At 41.7% G+C, this 25,662-nt stretch overlaps 1 protein-coding gene and 1 long non-coding RNA gene across 6 annotated transcripts in view; one reads left to right on the forward strand and one right to left on the reverse strand.

Annotated features, from left to right (window-relative positions):
- Window positions 1–218: 218 nt before the first annotated feature.
- Window positions 219–18,214, reverse strand: LOC114014936 (uncharacterized). The gene is made up of 2 exons (XR_003558642.2): window positions 16,852–18,214; window positions 219–16,353 (listed from the first exon to the last, which is right to left on the reverse strand). It is a non-coding gene; the product is annotated as an uncharacterized LOC114014936 (long non-coding RNA).
- A 6,112-nt stretch (window positions 18,215–24,326) lies between these two features.
- The window catches only part of LOC102048994 (TLE family member 4, transcriptional corepressor), a 98,237-nt gene continuing 96,901 nt past the window's right edge, over window positions 24,327–25,662 (forward strand). For 2 of the 5 annotated variants that reach the window (XM_055698679.1, XM_055698683.1), the window contains exon 1: window positions 24,329–25,261. In XM_055698679.1, the coding sequence (XP_055554654.1) occupies window positions 25,217–25,261 (45 nt within the window). In that variant the 5' untranslated portion in view covers window positions 24,329–25,216. Of the gene's footprint in view, window positions 25,262–25,662 lie in introns of all 5 variants that reach the window. The other 3 variants (XM_055698681.1, XM_055698684.1, XM_055698682.1) reach the window with 2 other exon arrangements.

Here is a 25,662-nt window from a genome sequence, read left to right on the forward strand (position 1 = left end):
TCTTTCGGGTTGATTTTTGTAGTGTTTTTTGTGAGCTCCACATCTAAGAGTAGTGAATATGAACAATGTTAACAAATCCAGATGGTAGCTTTTTACACTAATTTTGCCTAGCTAGAAGTAACTGCTCAAGACACAGAGCCAGAGAGTGAATACAAGTGGAATTAGGCCTTCTTTTTGAGGAAGTCTTATAGCATTAATTAATTCTCATCATCCTGCTGTGTGTAGCTAAAGATTTTATTATCCCGATTTTATAGATGGATAAAATTAGTCACATAAAGGTTAAGTGATTTGTGCAAGGTCATGTAGTAACTCTGTAGCAGGGCTGAGAACAGAATTAGAAGTCATAACCTCTGTTACCTTGGGCTAATGATGAGTCCACATGCCACGTATTATCCTTTCATAAATGACACATACTCAGACAAGGGCTGACTATAAATTAAGTATTTAAGAGGTTCTTTATATGTCTCTTCATACTGTATGTATCATAAAGGGGTTCAGGTGCACCTGATGAAACATTGGATTCTGCTCTAGTGTTGAGAATTAGCCTTGCCCTCTTTAAGTCTATACTTTTCAGCTGGTGACCTGCATGCTGGCCAAACTCCATGGCCAAAGTGAACTCTATACCAAATGCTCGGTTCATCCCAGTGCTTGTTGAAAAAGACCATGTACAAGAGCCTAGAGAAGAAAAAAATCCACCAGATTAGAAGAGTGAAAACAATTTCCCTGGAAGCATCTGAAACTAAGTTCTTTATGTCCTTGAGTGACCATGAATGTCCTGTGTGTGCTGAAAAACAGCAACAGTTGCAGGGTTCGCAATGAGAAGTTTTTCCAAATCTCTGAAAGACTGCAAGTAGTTGAGGAAATCTTCTGTTGCTGCAAAACATTATTTCCTGCAGTTGCCAGCACTGCTGGAGCAAACACAACTCTTTGTGGCTGTCTTGCCTATATAATTCAGCAGCATTTGTATAACTTTTGGATACAGGCTACACTTCTTGTTGCTTCTGCTTGTCGTAGAATAAAAAATGGGTCTGTGTTAAATGACATGGCCGTGACTGGGCTTGTGGTTGTGGGGTGGGGTAACCATGACATTCAAGTCATTCATTTATGAAGGAGAGAAATTATGTTTGTCAGGTTCAGATAAAGCTTATTGTTTCAACCTTGAGAGAACAGACAAGATACAGATCCCTAATAACTTGGCAATTTAAAGTAAAACAAAACATGACAGCAGTAAAAACAGAAAGGAAAATTTCCCTACTTTGATTTTATTTAAATTGTATTTAAAATTAATCATATCTAGAACTGGCTGAATTACTAGTTGCAAATAAAGTGCCAGATAGTACCACTGAGTGAGTTATGAGTTAGAAATGTGACACGTTTTTCTAGTTAGCACTCTGGTGGTACCCAAAAAAAGCCATTAAGATAAGAACTGAGTGATAATTTTTCTTTTTTCTTCTGATGAATATTGTACAAGGCACAACGAAAAGACACAAGAGTGACTCCTGCCCAAAAGATCTAACAATGTAAAAGAGTTAGAGAGAAGATAAAAGGGCAAAGTGGTGTCTTATTGTTTCCATTTCCTTCACTTTCAAAAACTTTTATTGTGATTTTTATGACAGCAACAGGGAATGAGGTAAGTTGAAAATGGCTGAATGAGGTGAAGAAATGGCAGAATGTAAGAACAGAAAAAGAAGGAAAGAAGACACCAGGGTGGCAGTGTGGCAGGAAGGCTTAGAGGCAAAGGCAGAATGGGAGAGAAAGGATACAGCTTAGCTCGGCGGGCAGGGAGCCAGCTGGAGCTAGGGAAGTATGGGGGAGTAGATGTGGGGAAGGGGCTTTCCTCTAAAATTTAAAAAGGGCAGGGACTCTGAGGGGGTTTAATCTTCCTTCTGAGCTACTTTGCCCTAGTGACCAACACCAATAAATGTGTAACACCAATGAGCAATCCAGGAGAGAATGGCAGAAGTTGCAGATTAGTTTTGGTGCTGATGTTTTTTTTTCTGCTTGTTACAAACTACTTTGACCCTTCCAGCATATATACCTGCCCCCAAATCGCCTGCTTCTGTTATTTTTAATGATTGCAGAGATACTCTATTGTTGAGGTGATTTTATTTTGTTAAGCGGATTTGGTCAAAAATGGTGGGGGGAGGATGGAGGATGCTGGAGGGAAGGGAGGTATATATTTAATATATTGATGTGAGGCCTGTAAGATCTGAGATAAAGCACTACCATTACCTTCTCATACCTTTGCATTACTAGCCATTACTGAATGACACAGAGCAGAAAGGCTGCTAGAGAAGGCTAATGCCTATACAGCTGGTGTAATGAAGAAATGGGAGGTTTAGGTCCAGGAAACCACAGCTCCAACAGAAGGAGCTGAAAAGATATAGATAAGATTAGTGACATATGTAAAGGCACAGATAATGTGTGACAGAGTCTGCCCAGCTGAATAGGCTGAAGCCAACAGTAATAGGAAGCCCATGTTCTCCCTAATCCTCCCAGATAAGCTGTTCCATCCAGAATTATCAGCCAACAATCTTCAGGGTATCAGGCTGAAAATGAAGTTTCAGACTGCTTTGATACCTCATCCATAAATGAGAAAGTGCCTGAAGGATCTTTATTTATTCTCGCTCCCTCCGAAACACTCTTCAAAAAGTGCCAATATACTAGCAACAGATGCATAAAGCCTTGCTTACTTTGATTGACAGAACATGATATAAAGCAACTCTCACTTGACATTTCAGTTTCATAAGGCTCCAAGAAAGTGTATGTGTGTATGTAACTTTAAAACTTCACAAGGAAAAAAAAAAGGGGATATATGCAAACTTTGAGACAATGTTTCCTGAATAGAGTATAACTCTTCCCTTGTTTCGAGATCTTGTATGACAAGTAATTGCAGTATATTGTTTCAGCCCTGTGTTTACTGAATGTCTGCAATATTTGTACTGTTGGCTTTTGTAGACTTACAAGGTAATTGATATGTATGTCCCCAGGAAAAGTGTTTAATTTGAAGAGAAAAAGTACTTTAGAACCAACTTTCAAAATATGAATAAGCATGAAAAAGAATATGGGTTCATACCTTCTTTCAATTACATTAGAATTATCAAAAAGGTGTAGGAAGAATTCTTGTTGATTTTTGCATTTCTCTTCCTGATTATTTCATGCAGCGATGAAGGGAGAATACTGGCATCCACCTGTAGGGTTCCTGTTTTTCCTGATGTAACTACTTCAGTCTAACTCCGCTGAGGAAGTCAGCTGGGCAATGATTATGAGGAGTATTTGCACTACATCCTCATTAGCTTTTATGCTTTTAATATGGTTTCTTATTCTTACATATTGTTTGCCTTGAGCTTCCAATGACACTGTATTCTGTATATGTGGACACTCAGAACACTGACAATGCTTGGGAATTAAACCCGGAGAGAAAGGAAACTGCTTGAAAGGAACTATAACCCTCAACCCTCTATGATAGCATGCATCTGCTTTTCCTAATGAGGAACACTTTTCGCCTCTGAAGGAAAGGAAAAGAAAAATCTCCATGTGTGATTTCCATTGGGGGAAAGAACAGAACCATGATCAAAGGGAACCGGGCAATTTCTTACTTTTTATTTACAATGGACAACCAAGATAATTAACTAAAATATGACTACTGGAAGAACATTAGAAAAGGGAAATTGTTCCTGAATATTAACATGAAACTTTTCAAAGAGAGACGGAAGAAATGTAGATGAAACATTCCTGCTTTTCTTTCCTCCTGTTCTATTTCCCCTGCAATAAGCTGTAAATTACCTGCCTACAAAGCTGAAAAATTGCTGCTTGCACCTGTTAATCAGATGTCCAAAAAAGCTACTAATTTTAGCAAAGCTACTAATATTTCAGAATACTAGTTATCAGACAAAATAGTAAGTAGTTAGTATTTTGAGAAATGCTTAAGGTTTTCATATTTTGGAAGATTTTTAAGCACTAGCTTTTCCAACGTTACAAGCATTATTTTCTACTTCTTATTCCTGCTGGCTCTTATTTAATGAAACAAAGATAAACTGATTGAAATGTAATGTGCTGTATATACTTACAGGGAAAAAGAGTAAAGCCAAAAGAGTTTTCTTTTTAAAACTAATTGTCAAAATAATTACATTTCCAGAAAGTATATGTGAATTTTGAGAATACTAAGTACATCCCTGATCAGTTCTCCCATGAGTTTTGCATTTTCCATTTTTCTTTGTTCTTTCCACATGACTATAAAGAATTTATGTTTACTGTATCTTTTGGTTAATATATGCTGAAGAATGGTGGCAGGCCATTACCAAACAAGTTACAAAAGTACATACTAAAACCAACATTCCCATCAATTCATGCAGGTACAGGGCTAGCAGGAATCTCCAAAGCAAGGAATCCTGAGGGAAAATATGGGCGTTGGGGTGTGAGGTCAGCTAAAGCAGAGCTGGAAAGTGAAAGAGGGAAAGGTTAAAAGACATGTAGGTTGGGAAATGGATACTTCATCTTCAGATGCAGACATAATGTGCCTTTCTTGTCCTTTCTCCTTTCCTGTCCTTGACTACCGGACCATGCATAACTTTTCTGAATTCTTAAAACTGATAACCTAGAAAAGAGACCTGTGCCCAGCTTTTTATCACACTATCTTACAGAAAAACTGAAATGCAGTTTTGGTCCTTTATTCTTACCTATAAAAGAGTAGGAAAACTTTCCTGTTACTGGACTTATGTGTGCTGAAAAACAGTAAGAAGCAAAATAAATTCATATTTACAGCACTGCAGAACAGCAGCTGGTGAGTAATGTCCTCGTTCATGTTTGGAGTCATGAGACAAAATGAGTCCTCAAATGCAAGTCCCACCAAGGTCAGTGGGGATTGTCCTTACTCAAGCAACACTGGAATTAGATCCTTTCTACATATCTTTAGTCATGTTATAAACCCAATTACTGGATTTGAACAGTGACCTTTTTAATTCACAGGTGGCAGCACTTGTGAGTGGATGAAAGACAAATCTGTAGGCATCACTTAACAGTTTTCCTTGGCTGCAAATGATCCTATGTACGTTGCAGCTACACGTTTGCCTGTGGATATGGAAAAATGCCTTCAAGTACTGTATTTCTTTTTAAGTGAATAGTATTCCTCAGTCATGCTTTAGAATGGGCTTTGGCAGCCTGAGAGCAAAGCTAAGCACAGTTGGAAGATGGACCTTTGGGTAGTGAGTCCCTGCTTTGCCTGTACTTCAATGGGTTCAAGCATGTGAGTGATGACATAACAGAAAATAGAGATTGAGGGGAAAATGTGCTGAAAAGGGTAAGTCCTGTTGACTTTAAACAGCCATATCAGAGATATTATGCTGAGGACAAACAGGGTGTGGAAAGGATTAAGGAAACTATTGGGTTTCACAAAGCCTTAGGGGAAGGCTGTTTCCTTCACCCATGTGAATAGGTTAGGCAACAAGGTGAAAGCTGGTAAACCTCCACTTGTTTGTACTGCCAAAATTTAGTTAATGTAACTGATGTCTCCAGTGCCTTCCATGTAGTGCAAAATACTTACTTTCTGGAAGTGCTGACGTGCTGGCACCACCTGTAATCCTAAGAGAAAAAGAAGGGAAAAGACAAAAACCAAGAAGAGCTCCAGCAAAGAGCTAAAGGGTTAAAATTATTTCAAATGCCACACAAAGTGCTTCCACAGTTTTAAAATGTTAATCAGTTTTGAAAGTGTAAGTCATCCCCTGCTGATAAAGAAAATGAACACAGGAACAGAGGAAAAATTGGAGTTTCTGAATTAAGAATCTGTGTGGCTTTTCATCAACACTTGGTAGGCAATCCAAATACTCAAGCCTGTCATCCAGCAGACTGGTGTACAACTCTGCATTTTATATTATACATGCATTTAGAGCCTACCTGTGTTTTTTTTAGTAGCCATTTTTATTATGCATGTACTCAGGACTACAAAAGAGAACACTGAGAAGTCTTCCTGAAAGTACCTGAATTCACTGATTGCTTTCATTGCCAAATATCATGATTCTAAAGTAGACATTCCCAAGGGAACCATCACCTACTCTATATCCTTTGCTCTGGCTGATTGAACTACAGTGGATAACAGTGAAGGAACGTGGGAGGTTGTCACAGCTCTGTGGGTATTTGCAGAGAGAGCTCCTGCCTCCCCATCCTGCACACAGGTGCTCCATCGCAGAAGGAAGAGGGGGCTCTTTAGGTTGTATGTTCTCTAAATTACACCAGCTTTACCTTGCAACACAAGTGCAAAGAGAGGCCTTGTCACTATTTTGCAAGGGACAGGTTTCATTTGTGGTTTGTTTTGGTTTTTTTTCCAGGCTGACTTTGTCTTGGTATTGTTTGTTCCCAGGGCTTAGTTTGATAAGGTGCAGCATGAAGACTGAGGATGCTTAACGCTGCAAGGACCAAGCTGATGACAAACCCATTCAGGAGGAAAGCCCTCACTGTAAGAAGAGCATGGCATAGTTTTTTTGCATTGATCAGCTATTATAAAAAGGGTGGGGGGAGGGATAAGAATCAGCAAAGACTGAGCATATTTTTCTTCCTTTGGTGCAGTCAAGAAGATGCCTTAAACTCCTTACATAAAGACTAATACACACAAAACAGATTTTTTCTCATTTTAAACTGGCATTTGCCTTCTGCTTGTTTATTTTAAATATGTTGCATTTTATAAATTCAGCACTTGTAAGCTCAGAGCAGGATGCTTCTCATGGCCCTAAGCAAACATCTCTGATTTTAACATCTTATTATGCATGGATGAAAAGCTAAGCTAATAACTAATTTTCACCCTCACAACACAGGCATCTATGACAAGATTAAAAGCGATTGTCTTTAAGGAATGTTTACTAACATTAGCCCAAAGTGGACAAACGGGCAAGTGAGGAAGCAAAGTATGATCCTGCATTAGAACGAGGCAATTTTGGCAGTGCACATAAGAAAACACATAACATTCAAAAAAGGGAAACCACAGGCAGAGAATGCATCATATTAATGCCACATAAGATCCACTGAGGAAAATACTATGAAGGAAATGCCTAAATGATTGAAAAACAAGTATTTAGCTTCATGCTCCCTGTGAATATTGAACAATCTTTCTTTACCTTTTATGCCCAAACTGGATGTATTTTGCATCACCAGAGTATATGTGAGAGTATATGTGACAAATGTATAGCAAAGAATCTTCATCCAGGAACACATTAACATGAGGTCAGATACAACATGCAATACATACATTGTTGTAATGCAACAATGCAACTACCACTTTTCACCTTGATATACATAACCCTTTAAGGAGCTATCCATAGAAACTGAAATGCTGCAGGAAATGGTATAGCTGGTGATGCAGTTTCTTTGTCCAATTGGGTGCACTGCCCTTTAGTTAAGAGAAAACATGTATGCATTTGTGGTCAGTAAAATAGTGACTAAAATACAGTACTTTCCAAGGAGATGTTTGTGAACATCAGTGTCACGGCTAAATTGCAACTGGGTATTGGCTAAAGTGCAACTTGGGAGGTCTACCCAGACTTGTGGTATGCCTGATGATGCTCTCTGCTTCCTTTTCTCTCCTGGATGGCCATGTAATGCAGCTCTGTGTGGCCTAATCATTATCATATTTTGTCTTGTGCTATATGTGGCTGTATTTCAGTGGAGAAATTATAGATTTAAAATATCCCTCCATGTTTTTCCTGGTTTGGTTTTGTTTTGTTTTGTTTTCTCGAGGTGCTGTGCACCTTTAAAACCACACTGTGATAATGGGGCTATAAAAATTCAACTTTCTCTTACTTACTATCATTACTGGCAACATGAACAAGCTGTTTATGTAGCAAGGAAGGCTGCAAATTCTGAATAAGAGAAAGATACTAAGAAATTCCCCTGATAATCAGTGATGACTGCAGCTAAGATTTAACTGTAAAGTTGTCACACAAATTGATATGGGCATTACCAGCCACCATGTGAGTTGTGATGCATCTCTTAGTGGCAGAATAGATAACAAGATCAATTACTCACTTCAACTGAAAAGATGGGAGTGGCCTAGCAAAAAAAAAAATTTGAAAGACAGGGGATATCACATGACCAGTGCTGAGTCCACACTGTAGTACAAGATGTGACTGCAATTTGGGTCAACAAGGTTAAGCTGGATTTAAATTAACTCTGATCTCAATGGCAGTGTAGCTGCAGCAATGTGATTTTCAACTGGTTAAAGGCATGAACTGGATTAGTTTGCTCATGGTTTGCAGCATGAGCTGAACTCCAGAGAGGTACTGCAATACTATTTGTTCCCCAAGCAAGTTTATTCAAAGCAGAACCGTGCATTTCTGAAAATCCTGCTGTCACACCTGGAGTGTGACATTTTTTGCCTCTGTTTAAATGGTACAAACCATCTGGAAAACTAATCTAGCTGGCTTGCTGAGGATTCCCCGTTTGTTAAAGTATCTTTCCAGAGCATGGCCTATTATACCTGACCTGCAGTTATGAATGATCCCACAGTCTCAGGTAGTCAGAAATGATGGAAGAGTTTTAGATGTCTCCAGTTTATGCCAAACCCAATATGGCTCCTGCCAGTGCAAATGTAGATTCAAGCCACATCTTTCCCACCTTTCCTTGCAGTTGCGGCAGACAAAGGGCTTATCCAGCAGTTGTAGAGCTGAAGGTTAACTTGGAGAAGTCTCTTCTTAAACCTGGATTTAAAACTAAAAGAAAAATATTATATAGATAGAATGTTGCAGCTGAGAACAGAAATCTGAAAATCTAGGAAGAGCTAAGACTTGACAGCAACCTTAAATGTACCCTTTTTCCTTTGTTTATTTTTCCTATTACTGAAGGAAGAATCATTTCTCAGGGAACAAAATACACTTATTTATAACACAGTATGTAATCAGTTCAATCTATCCCCTACCCATAGCAACAACAAAACTTCTACTCAGAACACTGAAAAGGAATACATTAAAAACATGACATGAGCCCTTCAGAGGTTTTCAATTATTAGTTTTCTTGCATTGCACAAAGGTACAAGCTGTCACTGTATAGTGGCTTTTTAAAATGCAGACTATGAAATAGATGTGTTTCCTCCACATACAGCCTTCAAGAACAAGCATTACGAAATTTAAACTCTCCCTCTTTTTAATCTCCTTGCTTCTTTAATAACTCCTGAATACTACTTAACCCAACAATCAGAAAAAAAATTAGTTTGCACAGATGGAAAATATAACAATGAAAGGCAGCAGAGTCCACAGGACAGGATATGGATCTTTGGCATGCTCCATTTCTTTTCTAGGCTATGCCATTAGCTCCCCATGTTGCCACAAGCAGGTCATTCCATTTGGCTACTGCTGGTTCCCTGCTAGGCAAATAGCAACAACACCACTCGTCCATGTTTTAAGATCTTTTGAGGAAATAAACTTAGATTTACTTGTTAAAAACTTAGACTGATTCCAAAATTCAAGACTGAAATCTGTAAGAGTGCTTCTATGGAATATAATTCATAATAATAAATATTACTGCTAATAAGAATTTAAATGCAGATAATTATGTACAATTTATTTAGATCAACACTTCTGCTCAAGTGTATAAAAGACTAATACTAGATAAGTTTGTTTAAAGTTAACAGTAAAGCCAAATTAACATCATCTAAACTTGCTTCTCTTGTTAAAAGCTACATGTGTTTGAGATTCTGCTGGTGTGGTGATGGATTCTAAAAAGTGCCTGTTAGTATGGCATGTTTGTGGTTTTCACCCTGCACTTTACTATTTGTTAAGCTCTTTGGACTAGGGAGAACAATATAGAAGTGAAAAAACCTATAGCCTTTCAAAGAGTCGCAGATCAGACTACCATCACACAGAGTTTGGAGATTCCTACTATGTCTTTCAACTTGCATGGGCAAAGATGTGCTTAACCACAGTGACTGTTAACAGTCTACTTCTTCTCACTTCCATAGGAATTAGTACCTCCAGCATCAAAGCGTGAACCATCCCAGCTTATCATATGGTGTTTATCACGTAAAGTTTTCTAAAGATTGCACAGAAAGGAATAACACTGTGTCTGAATTATCTTGTACTTTTGTAGTCAGCCATTCCTAGGAATATGGTATAGGATATACACCTTGTTTAAAACTCATACGTTGTAGTTTATAAATGTTGGTTTGTAATTAGTACTTTCTGCAATTAATCCAGCAAGCAGGTCAGTGTCAAAGAAGTTCTTTAAAAAATCGTGTGACAACAGTAGGCTACTTAAAAGAATTAGTTCTTTCCAAAGCTGTCATAACTGCAAATAGCACAAATCTGAACAGTGCAATATATTTTGTAAAATATTAGTAAATGTGCTTCACAAAAAATCAGTAGAAATTGGTGTAAAAACAGAAGTACTATGCTGATATGCTTTCAGCCATATGTTATGTTGTTTTATTTTTCAGCACATGTCATCAACAGTTTTCTTTTGATATGATCAAAGAACCATACACACTCACTCAAATAAGGTATAAAGAAATCTGTGCTTCTATTTTTCTTTAGTTTTCAGTCCTTCATTTTTGTCTGTTCTTTAAACAAGAAAACTCGAGTGTTCTTATGGCTAAGATGTGTATCAATTAAAACTGAACTATTTACTACAGGAAAGCTAAAAACTTCATGACCTTTCAGATATGCATATCAGTGGTAGGAACCTGATTGCACTCCAGGGAGATACTCTCAGCTATCACAGAAACATTCAGAATTAGCGGTCTAGTGATTAGTGGAGAAAAATACATATATACATAACTGGATTAAATGGAAGCAACTAATTTTGGCTAGTGAACTGAGCCTGTAATGTAATTCCCGTACAGATTCTGGGTTTTCATTAGTGGCTAGAGGTACACATTATTATATAGACTTGTGCTTTTCTACTTCAGGGCTGGGCTACAAAACAGTGCATCAAAATGAAGGAACTTTCATTTTTTAATGGACTTACAGTAAATGATGCAACATCTCCTAGTGTCCACAAATGCCAAAAGTAGAGTTTGATGTAATAACCATACAGCCCCAAGACATATTGTACCAACTTTCTCCTGACCCCATCAAATCTCCTAGGATATTTTGTACTAAGATGGAAAACTTTTTAGGGATGCTTGCTGGTGATGATATTCATTATAGTGCGTTTGCACTGGAACATGTCTACCTTCTGCTCAGAGAGAAGAAACAGTTTCATAGAGACATATATCTTCCATATGTTGCAAGCTGAGCACCGAAAAATCATGACTTGGGCCCAAAAAGTTATCTACTTGCATAAAATATAATGAGGATTTTTTTGGCCTTTGTTTAAATGCACAAGAGGTTGTGTGCAAACTTCTTCTCTGCAACTAGAGAATCAAAGGTTAATCCATAAAAAAAATGCAGACACCTTAGTAGATGCACAGCTCTGGATCTGTTTAATAGTCTCTAGCACATGAAGAGGGTTAGAGGAAGGGAGCATGAGTCTGAGATGCTGAGTTCACACCAATCCCTAACTGTAACAGTACTCGACTCATCTGAAGCACTACCAGAGCTGAATTTGTACTGTGTTCCCTTATATTTCTAGTTCTGGCTTGGTAAGGTGGCTGTTTCTGTGCCTACAAGTAGAGATGTGTTTTGGCCATGACAATGTTCACAATAGCCAGTATGAAAAAGCTGTCTAAAAAAAAATCTAGTGGGAAATGCCCAAAATATCCTAAATATTGCTTCTCTTGGTAATTTACAGGTCCAGTTACTTTAGAAACTTCCAGGTTTAGGTGGAGAATGAATGTCATCTCGTCTAGATCTGCCATTACAGAGGTATGGCTTGGTGCATCTAGGGCAAAACTACAAGCAGACAGAGAGTGTATACAATGACCAGAACAACACGCGGACCTGAAGCACCTCCTGCTTTAGGTGTGCAAGTGCTCAGCTAATTGCAAGCATGGACTTAGAGACTAATGGGGAAGCAAGGTGCAAGGTGTGGTTATCTAAAATCAAAATCCACAAACACATCTTCACAGGGCACCAAACCATTTAGTTGACTCTGGGGCCAACACTATTTTGTAGATTTGGCCCTAGCACAGACCTTTTAAAAATGAAGTTGAGAGTTTCGTGACAACCAAGACTCAGAGCTAAGTATATAATAAAAATACCAAGTACTACAAGATTGGTGATAAAATGGAAAGCACTGACGGAGTCATGCTAAAACCTTCCCTTCACCAAGGTCAGTGAGAGTTTTACCAAAGACCTGACTGGCTGAGGACTTCATGCTATGTTTTTACAGGCAACATAAAACTATGTAAGTCCTGACCATATCTACTCCTTTCAGCCTCTCTACCAGAGCCCTGGAAACTTCTCAGTGATACCATTTCTAAACCGGCACCACTGTTTAAATACATTTTACTTAACTGCTGAAGACCAAGCATACCCACAAGTTCTGAAACACTTCTGTCCAGCCACTAAAACTGGAATTCACTTTAATGGGGCAAAAAAAAAATTAATTAAAAAAAATCAGATTTTTCTAGGAAAAAACATCAAATGTACAGCAAAGATAGACAAGAAATAGGATCTAATATGTAGCTTCTAATAAGAACAGGGAAGTTAACCCAAGGATCTTGGCTATGTTCCAGTTCTAATAATTGCATTTTAGCTCTCTAAATTCCCTCTGTAATTTCATACAGGTAGAGAATTCTTCAGTTCCTGTTCTAAGCTGTTGTGTAGGTTTGCTATTCATTAATGAACAATGCCATTTTCCAGTCAGCCAAAGCTTAAGTCATATATAAATTACCTGGATTTTATCAAATTAACTATTAAGAAAACACCCTAACTCCAATTTAGTCACAAGTAGTTTCACTGGTGAAAAGAATTATGGTCTTTCAGAGTTGTAATTCCTCTCTTTAGTTGAAATATCTAAGATTTTAATATTACAATACACAGCAGCAGTATTTTTGAATGCTATACTTTGAATAAAAGAAAGTACACTGTTCAGATGACCATAAAAGGAAATGTGTAACATGCATAAAATGCATATCACTAATGTTCAATAACCTGCATATCTACCAAAGCAAAACCAGAACAGTTTCTCCTGAATTTTACTCCGTTATTTGAATACATTTTTTCTGATGCTCAGTCTTTACTGAGTGAATTATGAACTTCTCTGGGGAGCAGAAATGTGTTTTTTAAGTAAACATTAAATGCTTTGATAAATCAAAACATTCAAATGAGATTACTATTGGAAAAAATCTAGTATGTTTTTAACTGACATTCTATTGTTTAGGATAATAATAAAACTCTTTATCCCAAAAGACTGAAACAGATTTTTATTCATTGTTGCCATACTGCACATTTCTTAAAAACTAAATTGTCATGTCAAATGTAAATAATGTATTCCCATAAGCTAATCAGAAAGAAGTAGAAAATGCCTACAGCGTACTGAGTGTTCAATATTTTAATGTGGTAATTAAAAAAGCAGCACTTTTCCAGTACAGATATTTCTGTATCACAGGTGTTCAGTGTTCTACACCTTTACCTATTCAATAGGAAACAAAGCAACCCATAGTGCAAATGAATCACTCATCTTTTGAATATTGACCTGACAGTAAATTTCAGACCACTGCTTGGAATGGTGCTGGGTAAAACACCAGAGGATTGTTTTTACCTAAAAAAACCACTTTTTGCTACTTATTACCTTATGTTGGTTTAAATTGCACCTTGGAATCTTACAGCTATGCAGAGATTTGTTTTTATGGAGATAAGCCCCAAAATACCTACTTTAAAGTAAAAGCCTTATTTTTCAGCTTTAAAATACAGATTACAAGCCTGATACTGCAAGACAATGTGCACTGTTCAGTAGTGCCTATTACCTGCAATAGGCTCCTTTCAATTAATTGAGACTGCTCTATAAGTGGAAGATGCAGTGTATATTTCTACATGCATTACTTACATGTTGTACTACAAATGGTAACACTGACATCAAAAAGTAGTATCGAGCAGGAGCCATATCTTCAAATATGTAAACTGCAGTAGTCTTATTGCAGTTGCCTGAGGCATTATGGTTTATAGCACTATAGGTTTTAGCCTTCTGTTGAGAGAAATAAAATGACTAAATATGAGCTACAAGACTATGAGTCATACACAGTAGCATTTGGAAAATTTAGATAACTAAACAGAAATTAGTCAATGTTTAGACAACATAAAGTACCTGTGAATACTGAGAGATCTCCTGCCCCAAACTGTCATAGAAACCTAAGCCCAACACCACTTTCAGCTGGACCACAAATTCTTAAATCAGGAGATCTGATCTCAGCAAGTTTTAAAGATACCTAAATCATAAACCTACCAATCTGGTATCAATCGATCCAGCAAGACATTTAGGCATGAGATTCATTTTAATCTGGAGATTAGCTCTACTGAATTAATTGCACAACTCATGGGCTTGAAGTTAAGCAAATGCTTAAAGCATTTTATTGTTTCTGTTACAACTATTAGATCAGAGCTTCTTGGGGCTGCTTCTCAGACACTGTCAGATTTGTTGTTAGGGTGAGACTAGAAAAAGTACTGACGTCAAGGAAACCCCTGCAATTTTGTAAAAGTCAAGGGGCACATGAATTGCTTAATTTTGCAGGGGTTCCTGGATTTACATGTACTAACCTGGGAATCTCTGCTTGAAATACAATAAATAGTTTACAGATTCCCTGTACGAATAGCAATTACAGCAAGACTTATCATATTTCCTTGCAAAACTGAAAATTGTCAAAAGCCAGGCAGTGAGTGGTGGAGCTGGTAACAGGCTTCTAATATCCATTTGTTTGCTCCCTACTTTGCTTTGGTATCTGATTCAAAGATCTAGACACCCTGTTTGACAAATCGGATTTTGGGCAGGGGTAATTGCATTTAAGCTAATCAGTCCTAGATGGAGGAGCTGTGAAATTCTTTTTTATTCTCTTCAGGCCTTTATTTGCCAGGGAGGTGCATGCACTTCTTTTTCATTTAGAAACATAGTATGAATTTATAGCTAAGGAGTTCCCTAATGTGAAAGGATGGGTTAGAGACAGTGTGTGAGTACAAACTCCTCCCTTCTGGTGCCAGCGACCATGCACATTTCATTTGAGGGGGCTGGGAGGTCTCTCTTTGTTAAGTATGCGCCTAGTTCTTCTCCATTATCAGAAATGCACGTACATCCTCATCTCTGCCTGCTCAAGATGCTGTTACTCCTGCATTGTCACAAGTACCTACATTCTTCTCAGTGCACAACTTGTGAACTCTAACACTGCAATATGAAAAAGCAGCCTAAACATTAGAATCCAAAGCACATCTTTATGAATTAATTAGCACCACAGTACTTGACCTCTTAACTGGATTTAGTCTGTAATTTGAGGGTTATCATTAGCAGCCCCTATAAAACTCGTATAATAGATGTGAACACTGCCCTCTAATTCAGAGTAATAGTCTTCCCACAACTGTGTTCACTGTTGTTCTTTAACTATGGGGAAGAAGAAATTTATCAATTCAATTGAATGAATCTAGTATTTATCTCTCCTTTGCTATATTGTATTAAGAAATTACAGAGCATTATTCATAATATCTGTTTGGTAAATATAATAGTAAAAGTTTGGTGTAGAAAATAGGTACAGTACATTTTAACAAAGATGTCTATGAAATTTGGTAGGTATAAAGCTTTTATAAAGTCTGGTGTCTGCTAGGTTACTGTATTAGAAGCCTCAAAGCTTCCTCCAGTTAAGGTTAATTTATTGTTTGTATTAGCGCATATGCCTTAACAATGTAAAGAGCATTTCCCACAGATCAGTTAATAAGATGCAGCACAGAGAAAGGGCCAATGAATCTGTTTGTTACAGTCTACTTAGTGAGGCTATGACTACAATGCTCCAGCGCTGAAGTCAGTGAAAAGACACCAGCACAACACAAACCAAGGAAAATGCAAGCTGATACAGCACAAAAGATTCTTTGTTTAAAAGCGGCAGAAATTTCCAGAAACTATCTGTACAAAAATGCATGATAGAAGAGAATGTAATTAAATAACAAAACAAACCCAAACTAAAGGAGAATCATTATAAACCAGGACAAGGACACTTTGTTTTTAAGTGCACACAATGAATTTTAAAGATCTTTCTTCAGAAGGGGCAATAAAGTATTATGGAGGAGTGACACATTTGATGGATAGGTGGGTTCTGAAAAAACACATTATCAATTACTTTTTCATGTTTGGCTCTGGTCCAGTAATTTTTATTTGAACAGGCCACATGCTGGCATGGTTTTGATTGCAGGAAGCGACTGACTGTTGTTAGAGAGTACTATTCATTTACTATCTTCAGCTTCTATCCCTCCTTTTTCTGATAGGGACTCTGTTATGGTAGGCACCATTACAATACTTAAGAGAAGAAAAAAGAAAAAGGAAAAAGAAAAAAATTTGTTTAGAAAACTACTCCGTTTTATTTTCAGTCACCTCACACCGAGTTCAACCCAATCTGTCTTACAGGTTGTTCATAAAACAAGTGATTTGATTGCCCCTCAAGTTTATTTCCCAATCAGCTTGACCCTGTGGGTTGTGTACCCCTTCTCTCTTTTACACCAGTGTTCATCTAAAGCACTAAAGCAGTGTCATTAAAACCGATGGAGTCACGTGAGCTACAAGCAATTAGGGAGTAAATCCTCATTCAATGTTTCCATAAGCAAACTTTACAGAAGTTCATGAGATTGCCTCATCAAAAGATTTACTTATCAGGAACAAAACGTCACCATTTACCTTTGAGGCCACCGTGGGATAAAGGACAGGCTGATACCTGGAGTGAGGCTTACTCCATGTATACCCAGTTACACAGATAGAAAAAGTCCTTCAAATAACAACCATTTCCTCTCCTTTCTTTACCTGTGGACTGTGAAGGTCCATTTGCCATCACCCAGTGAAGAGAACTGCACTGTTTGCATTCAGCTTTCATGGAGACTAGACTGTGACCCCTACTATAAACAATACTTAGAACACAGGACAGAGTCTTGCCACTTCCAGAATCCATTTTCCTCTACTCCAGGAGACTGATGGCAGCTCTCCACCTCATAGAAGATACTCTGGACTCCCCATTGGGCTCCTCCCTGGTATTGGGGACAGGAAAGAAAAATGCGTCAAGGACAAGAAAGGCAAGGCTGCAACATGATGATGTGACTCACGCTAGGAGACCATGCATTGTCAGCTCTACAGACCCATGTGAACAGGGATAACAGAGAGGTAACCTCACATGGTGTTTTGACATAATATGATGACTTGGCAGTATATCTCACATCGCCTCAAAATATGCATATAATCCACAAAAGCCTATTGTTGACCATTTTCTGAAGAAAGGGTTGCTGATGCCACGGTTATGTCCGTGTCCATTTCCATACATAGGGTCACTGTACGTTAATCCATTAAACACAGAGATAGAAGCAGAATGCATTCAGTAGTTCTTAAAAACCATTTACTGTTTAAAAGTTCCAATGCTGAAATACACTAAAAGTTCAAAACTGCCTGGACTCCTGGAAGACAGCAGAAAGTTTACATTTCAACTAATAAATTTACTTCTAACACATAATTTAGACTACTTCCAACCTGAATAATAACCAGAGAGGACTTATTCTTCCCATTTCTTAGGAAGGCAACATGTATTTAGAGAACAACATTGGTTGTTCATCAGATGAAAACACAGTGCCATCAAATTAAGTTTTCCATTGTTTTAGAAGAATATATGTGTATAGAAGCTATTTGTTAAAATCAGTTTCCACTGAACACATTAATCTTTTTATATAGTTCTACAGCTACTTAAAGAGGTGTGTACATCTTACTCATGAATAGTGCTCCTAAGGAAGGTGTAAAGAAAATAAAACTGTTTCACAATACGCAGCATCTAAACTCCCAGTTCCTTGTGCTGGCTGAGTCTGCAGTACAATGACAGCATGCAAGTCAACCTCAACATATAATTGAAGATCAAAAAATAAATGGTGTGTTTACCCTTTCAGAACAAACAGGAAATTTGCAATACATGATATGGAAAAGAGAAGTTCAAAATCTTACTAACACTCTGAAAATAAGATTAAAATATTCTTTGAGTTATCGCCCTAGAAAATGTTTTTGTGATGCTCAGCTTACAGACATGCTAACGAGTACAGAAATGTTAATAGGGTCAATATAAAGAACATTCAACTAAAGATACATATTTATTTTTTATTAATTTACATTAATTTTAATTTTTTTTTTGTTGTTCTCTTACCCTTCATTACAGCTTTCCTCAACCCACTTCATGCACCTTGAACTTGTAAAATTAAATTTTTTGGTTTTCTTGCATGACAAAATAAAAATAATTTGACGTTAATTTTCAAAGAGTGATTCTTCCTCTTTTATCAAAATTATGTACAAAAATCCACTTTTCAAATTAATACTTACTTTTGAAAAGCTGAAGTTTTAAAAGATGTGGCATAGTATTTATTGCACCTAAGAAATCTTCAGTCAAAAACTTAACTTAAAGAACTGGATTTATTCAGTAATTAATACATGCTAGAGGCTAAATAGTGACTTTAATTAATGGTGTTGCAAGGGCTGGGAGAACTTTCTTTACCTTCAGGGGAAGGGACTGCATCTTGGGTAGCAAGTAGGCATGCTAAATCCATTCTCCTTATCTTCTAATATTGCTAGCAGACTCCTAACATTGCAGTAAGCACTGAAACCTGGTTAGAGAAGTTGAAAGGCAGGGTAAAATGGTAGGCTGTGTGTTTTCATACAGTCATGACTCCTGAAAGGAAAATCCTTGTTTTTCTTATACTGGGGGTGAACACAAAGGAGGCTGTGTCATGTGAGTGTGTGACTTCTTCCTTGTTACAACTCTGGCTTTCAGCACTTACACCAGCGCCCATATATCTTCTTGTGAAATCATTCGATTAATTTTTTGGAAGCTAAGAAAGTTTTGGATCCAATGCTGCAAACAAACTGGTGGACTTTAAATTACTGAGATTAAAAGTGCACTGAGAAATACTGTATTCTTGCCAGGGGTACAACTTGTTATCTAGCTAAAATGTGACTATAAGGTATAATTGTGTGAAAACACTTTGTTCAGGTCCAGCTTTGTCAATTCAAGCTGTATTGCACTCATTCCGGGTTTATTGCAAGTTAGAAGAATATTGACACAAAATGTGGGATAAACAGACTCATAGCTACATCCATTCAGCAAATGTTGCAGGTGAGCCTCAAGACTAGAGTCACTCCCTCACAGCAGTTGAGGGGTGACTATGCAGCACTCACATCCCAAACATGATAAAAAGGCATAAAGTCAACTTCATGACAGCGTAGAAGTTTACAAGACTTCTCTGAGGGAGTTATGTTTTCTTCTAAAGAATTTGCCATGGGGAAAAAAAAAAAAAAAAAAAAAAAAAAAAGATACTCCTTACTGCTAGTACTGCTAGTTCATGGATTTTAATAAGAAAGGGAGCATTGCCTAGGAAAAATGACTTTAATTTCAAATATCTGCCTAATTTCAAATATCTGCCTAAGCCATTATGCTCTGCTTAGTAAGTTTGCAAATCTAGTTTCCAGCATATGACAGGCCTTAAATGGTTATTCTTGCTTCCGAAACAAAACCCTTCTCAGACTTTACCAGAGGTTTCCTGCCATATCCCAAGTGAGTTTCTTATAAGTGGAGTTGTGTCATTGTAAGAACTTTGCAAGTAAAGAATCAGGCAGGAACAAACAAAGACCATGAAGCCAAAACACCACCAGCTATAAAAGAACTAAATTTGGCAATGTTAAAGAAGAATGTAAAGACTTCATTGAAAAATAGTTTGGAATATGCAAAACTCTTCCTTTGACACATAAATCACTGTATTATACATAGTATCATAAATTCTCTTAATGTGCTTACTAGTTACAACATATCCCTAAGATCACTAATGACTAATTTAAAATGTTGTAGGTAGGGAGTGTTTTTAAGATGTACTGAGACAGGGTCACTTGATAGCACTTGTAAAACACAAGAACATAAACTGTGTGTCATGCTGTTACACTCTTCTACCAGTAAAACCTGGCTGAACACTATAACTAAAAGTTTCAACCAGAGAGAACTTGATGCCTATTCAACTGAAAACATCAGTAAGTTTATTTTTTTAAAGAACCGTACTTGTTACAAACTTAAATATGTGTACTGATGTAAGATTTACTGTAAGGCATTTTTGAACTGATTGATTTTTCAGTTTATCACTTTCTTTTTTTGAAAGTGTATATATGTCTGTGAGTATACAGCTGACAAAGTATGGTGACCTAGTAACTTGGTCCCAAAATAAACCATAATAAGTTGCAGTGCTAGACACAACTCTGGTAGTCTTCAACTACAGTCATCCCAGACATGAAATCTGTGGGATTACAAAAAAATGGCCTCAGGATTGGACCCTTTATTAAAGGTCCACTGGAACTGATAAATCTTCTGTGTTAAGGTTACCACTCAACTATTAAAATAAAATAAAATAAAATAAAATAAAAATCACCAGAGTCTGAAAGTGGGTTAGAAAAATCTTAGCTGGAAAATAGTTTCTTTTTCACAAATCCTGTAAAATCTATATATGTATAAGCACACATTGTTCTGTCCATTTCAGACCTTAGATTTGGAATGTAAACAAAAGCAGACTAGTTTTGAATTAATAGAACTGAAATAACCAGTTGCTTTTCTTGATAACAGCAGAAAAACAATGGATACCATGTTTTGCATCCTCTGGCTCTTCTGTGATATTTCATAAGGGTTTTTCTACACCAGTCAAAACTCAGCACACTTACTGTGCATATAAAACTGCCTAAATATTTCATGCAGTCGATTCACTTATGAGAAATCTTTAGCAAGATGTGTAAAACATTTAAAAGCTACCTCCTCCACTTGCTAGATAATAGTACATGTTATATAACCTACCATAAAAGATTTTTCATAAAAGGAGGAAAAAACAAGGAACTTTAAATACAAAACAGCCTATATTTAAATCACGGCTGTGTCAGAAGTGACAAAAGATAGGAAAATAGAGTGACATTGACATTCTGATCACAATTCACATCATTTAAAAGTGGAAAGTTATAGCTCACTTTCTCTTAAAACTTCTCTGTTTTTTCTGGATCTTGCCAGAATGCTGCAAAGCTGTGCAAAAATACACAGTGATGTTACATAAAGAGTTAAATATACAGATAGATACATACCTCGCTAAAGCTTAGCAAACAAAACTCCACCCTACTTCTAGCCACACAAATTCACTGAAGACTAATGATCAAGCAAGAGTAAACTGTGATGAAGCTTTGATGAACATTGCTGGTAAATTGCCCTCCAAAAGAAGAGGGACTACTTTGATGAAAAAGCTATACACCTTTGCCTTCTAAGGTGTTGAACACCTTTCTGTTTGGAGCTCTGTACCTCATGGCAAAGCGATGCAGGGCAACAACGAACAACGAATCCTGCTGTTATTTTCAGAATTCAATTTCTTCAGATATAGTTTTTATTTTATAACTGGACTCGTGCTCTTCCAGGTTGTGGATTTGATGGTAAAATATGCTGAGCTCACCCATCATGTTTCTGGGGATGCTTGTGGCTCTGCAGAGTTGTTCTGTTCTTGACAGCTTTCAAGTACTTGGGTGACAGGCATTTAAGCATTTGCAGATTTGGCAGCCATACTTCTGAATATCAAGACTTTATCCTAGCACATGGTGAACATCCTCAATTTCAGATGAATTGGATGTGCTCCGCTGCCTAGTGAAGGCTGCTCATGACCAATCTTTTAGAAGCATTTTTGGTGCTGGAATATTTAGACACATGAGAAGCAAGGTTTTTGTAATTAGGCAGGTGTTTTATCTCTAAATCTTCAAACAATATTTAGAAGTCTAAATCCCACTGGAACACTGATTATGAACTTGGTAAAGATGAAAATTTCAGTAGAAACGAAGTATGCAAGTAGGCTGAAGGCTGACTATTGCAATACCTAACCCACAGACATTTTCTGTGGTATAAAACCAGGTGATAAAGACATGTTTTGGTCCATTTCCCACTTGCCATTTTAGGCAAAAAAATGCTTCAAAAGTATTGAGAATCATTCCCACAGACTGCTCCAGATACTACCAGTTATAGCACTCAACATGCAGGAAGCAGATTTTGTTTACAGAAATCTGTAATTTTTTACTTCAGAAAGATGGATTTCCATCCCGCACCTCCGAGCCCTAGGCAGCGGAGGAAGATGGATGCCGTTACCACCCACACCAGCACTACCGCTACTCTGCTTCAAAGTCCTGAGCTCCTGACTGCTGGACCAGTCCTTGGAGGTCACCTAAACAAGGCAAAGCATTGGTGGCAAAAACCTGGGTGACATATCCCATCAAGGCCTCGAGGCACTCAGCAGGCCTTAGCCAGAGAGAGATCTGTGGCCTGTAAAGAGAATCTGTGACCAAAAAATCAAAGTATGTGTAATTTAGCTGCCATTGTTAGGGCATTAATTGCTGAGTGCAAGTTTGGAGACTACAGATCTGGAATACAAGCATCAAAAATGACGGTACTAAATTGCATCTATTTTACATGCAGGTTTAAACTGCAGCTCATCAGGAATACAAACTGCTTGAAGGCAAATCTAAGCATGACAGGCGGAGAGAGGACAAAAACCCCAGTCGGAGCCTATCCCTCACGTGTGCGTCACTGCGTGGCACTGTCTGCAGTGGGGCTCGGCAGAAAAACTGTTCCGGGGTCTTTTAGGACACAGCACCACTAGGTGCAAGATTGTTTTGGGGTTTGTTTTGGTGGAAATCAGGCGTTCATGTTACGGCTTGCCAGTGGCAGCAGTGCAGGAGGCATGGGACCCGCTAGCCTGCGTGGACGCTGTGCAGTCTGCAGGCCACCGAAGCCACGGCGGCCGCAGCAGCCGAGCTGCTTGTGAGAGGGAGCTGTGTTACCTTCCATTCCACGGGTAGTTTCCAGGCGTGTTTATGGCACCTTCAGACACCGGGTCCCTGCAGCCCTGCCGCCCTCCTCCCGCCTGCCGCCGGCAGGAAGCTCCCCGTCCAACGTCAACGTACCTTCACCGTGTATCCCCACTTGAAGGTCAAGGCTTCAAGCCTTACTCCAGCCAGCACCCTCCCGCTGCGACCCCTTCCCACAGAAAAGATCGAGGCCCTCAACCAAAGCCAGTGTGTGTGGGGAAGCCTTAAATCACGTCGCGCTCAGCCGCCGTCAGGCGGTACCGCTCCGCCTGCCCCGGCCGCGCCGCGGGGCACACGCTCCGGGCGCGGGAGACACCAAACCGCGGGGGCTGCCCCGCCGGCACCCGCCCCCGCTCCACCGCCGCGGCGCCCTGCGGGTGTACGCGCTCTGCACCGGGCAGCTGCGAGAGGAGGGCGGCCTGCGCGGCCCCGCGCTGCCCGGGAAGGCGAGGCGAGGCGAGGACGGGAGGGCGCCCGCCCGGCCCGCCGGTCTCTCTCCGGGACGCCACGGCAGGCAACGCGGGGAACGCTCGCCCGCCTGCCGCCGCCAGCGGCGCCGCTTCTGCCGACCGGCCCCGCGGCGGGCCGGGGGCCGCGGTCCCGGAGGCGGCGGCCCGCGGGGATGTCGGCACGCCGCGCCTGTCTCTTTAAGGCGACGTTGCCCCCTAGTTAGCGCGCGTCCCTGGCGGCGCGGGCGGCCGGTGGTGGCCGCGGGCGGGGCGCGAGGCGGGGGCGGGCGCCCCCCACCGCCCCCCGCTCCCCCCGCGCCACCGCCCCGCGCGGAGGAGGCGGCGGGAGCAGCGGCGGCGGCAGCGACAGCCGACACCGTCCCACGTTACTTTGATTGACGGCTGAACAAATGTTTCCCCTGTTCGAACGCCGGCGCCGCGGAACGCCAGCGATCTCGAGGCTCCACCTCGGGCGGCGGGCAAACGGGAGCGGAGAGGCAGGCAGGAGCCGCCTGATTGGCTGCGGGCCCGCGTGGCGTCAGGCTCCCACGTGGGGGCCGAGCCCGGGCCCATCCCCCCGCCCGTCCTCCCCGAACCCGTCTGCCCATTTGTCAGCGGCGAAATGATGGGCATTAATACAGAACGGCGATTAATGTGCGGCCGCCGCCGATTGGTCGCCGGCGACGCCCTTCATGGGCGGAGCGGCGGAGGGGCGCGCGGGAGGGGGCGGTGCCGCGGCGCCCGACGGGAGGAGAAGTCCCGGGCGCGGCGGTGTGCGGGCAGGGCGGGGAGCGGGGGCGCCGGCAGGACTGCGGCTCCCAGGGTGCCCCGCGGGCGGCGGCCTTCCGGCTGCCGTGAATATGTATCAGAATGCTAACGACGAGCCGCCGCTAAATTTGGTCAAAGGAGTCACCTCGCCAGAGCGTGCTGTGGGAGCGGCGCGGAGGAGCGGCGGCGGCGGCGGGCCAGGCTGGGCTGGGCAGGGCTGGGCCGGGCCGGGCAGGGCCGAGCCGAGCCGAGTCGAGTCGCAGAGCCGAGCCGGGCGCGGGGCGCCGTTTTGCTCCGCGCGGCGCCGCCGCTGCCGCCGCCACTTCCCAGAGTTTCGAAAGGCGAGGAGGGGAAAAAAAGAAAACAAAAAGACGTAAATAAATCAGCCCGGACCGCGTCTGCTCCTTCATCTTCCGCGCTCTCTTTTTGATTTTTTTTCTAATTAAAAAAAAGCCAAAACAACCCAGAACAACCAAAAAGAACAAAAAGAGAGCGGCCGCGCAGCGCTGGCGGAGGAGATGCGGTCCGGTCGGTAGGAGCGAGGACCGGCCCCACCACACAAAAGGGCATCGCACCGCACCTCCGCGGCGGCAGCGCCCCGCAGGGCAGCCGTCCGCCCGCCCGCCCCAGCCGCCTCCCCGCCGGGGCGCCCCGCTCCGCTCGGCGCCGGGAGAGCCGCGGCAGCAGTAAAAGTTTTGCAGAAGGGGAGAAAACTGCCGGCGGGGATCTCTGGCGGAGCGCGCACCGGCGCCGGCGAAGGGGCTTTCCCCGCCCTCCTCCGCCTCCTCCTCGCCCGCCGCCGCACGGGGGTCGCAGCCCGCCGGAGCCCGCGGAGCGCCGGCGCTCGGGAGAGCCGGTCGGCGCCGCCCGCTGACCGCCCCCGGGGGATGTGGCAGCGGCCCCCGCGCGCCGCGGACGTCGCCGCCGCGCCTCGCTGCTGCCGGCGGTACCCCGCCAGCCCCGGGGCGGCGGGGCCGGGGCGTCCCTGCCCACCGTCGCTGCCGCCGCGCCTGCAGCCCTGATCCCCGCCGCTCCGGCCGCCAGCGCCCCCCGAAGCGGCGTGGATGATCCGCGACCTGAGCAAGATGTACCCGCAGACCCGGCACCCGGTGAGTGGCGGCGGCAGCCCCGCGGGCAGCGCTCCGGCGCGGGCACCGCGGAGTTGTAGCCATTTTCTTATTGTTGTCCGCCGCGCCGCTGCCGCCGCCCCGCGCCGGGGTTGGCTCCTCCGAGTTGCCCCCGCCCGGTGCGGGGCCGGCCCGGTGCGGGGCAGGCCCGGCGCCCACCACGCGTCCGGTGGCTGCGGCCGGTGCGGGGGTGCTGAGCGGGCGACGCCTCCCCCCGCGGCGGCGGCGCACCGCCGTCAGCCCCGTCGGGGCGGCAGCCCGGGGCGCTTCGGGCATCGCGCCGCTACCTCCGGGCGGGTGGGGGTCCGGCGGCTGCGCCTCCGCGGAGCCCGGGAGCGATGGCCGCGGCGGGGGATGGAGAGCGGGAGGGCGGCGGGAGCCGC

Source organism: Falco cherrug, chromosome Z, assembly GCF_023634085.1.
Source record: "Falco cherrug isolate bFalChe1 chromosome Z, bFalChe1.pri, whole genome shotgun sequence".
In the NCBI taxonomy this organism is placed as follows: domain Eukaryota; kingdom Metazoa; phylum Chordata; class Aves; order Falconiformes; family Falconidae; genus Falco; species Falco cherrug.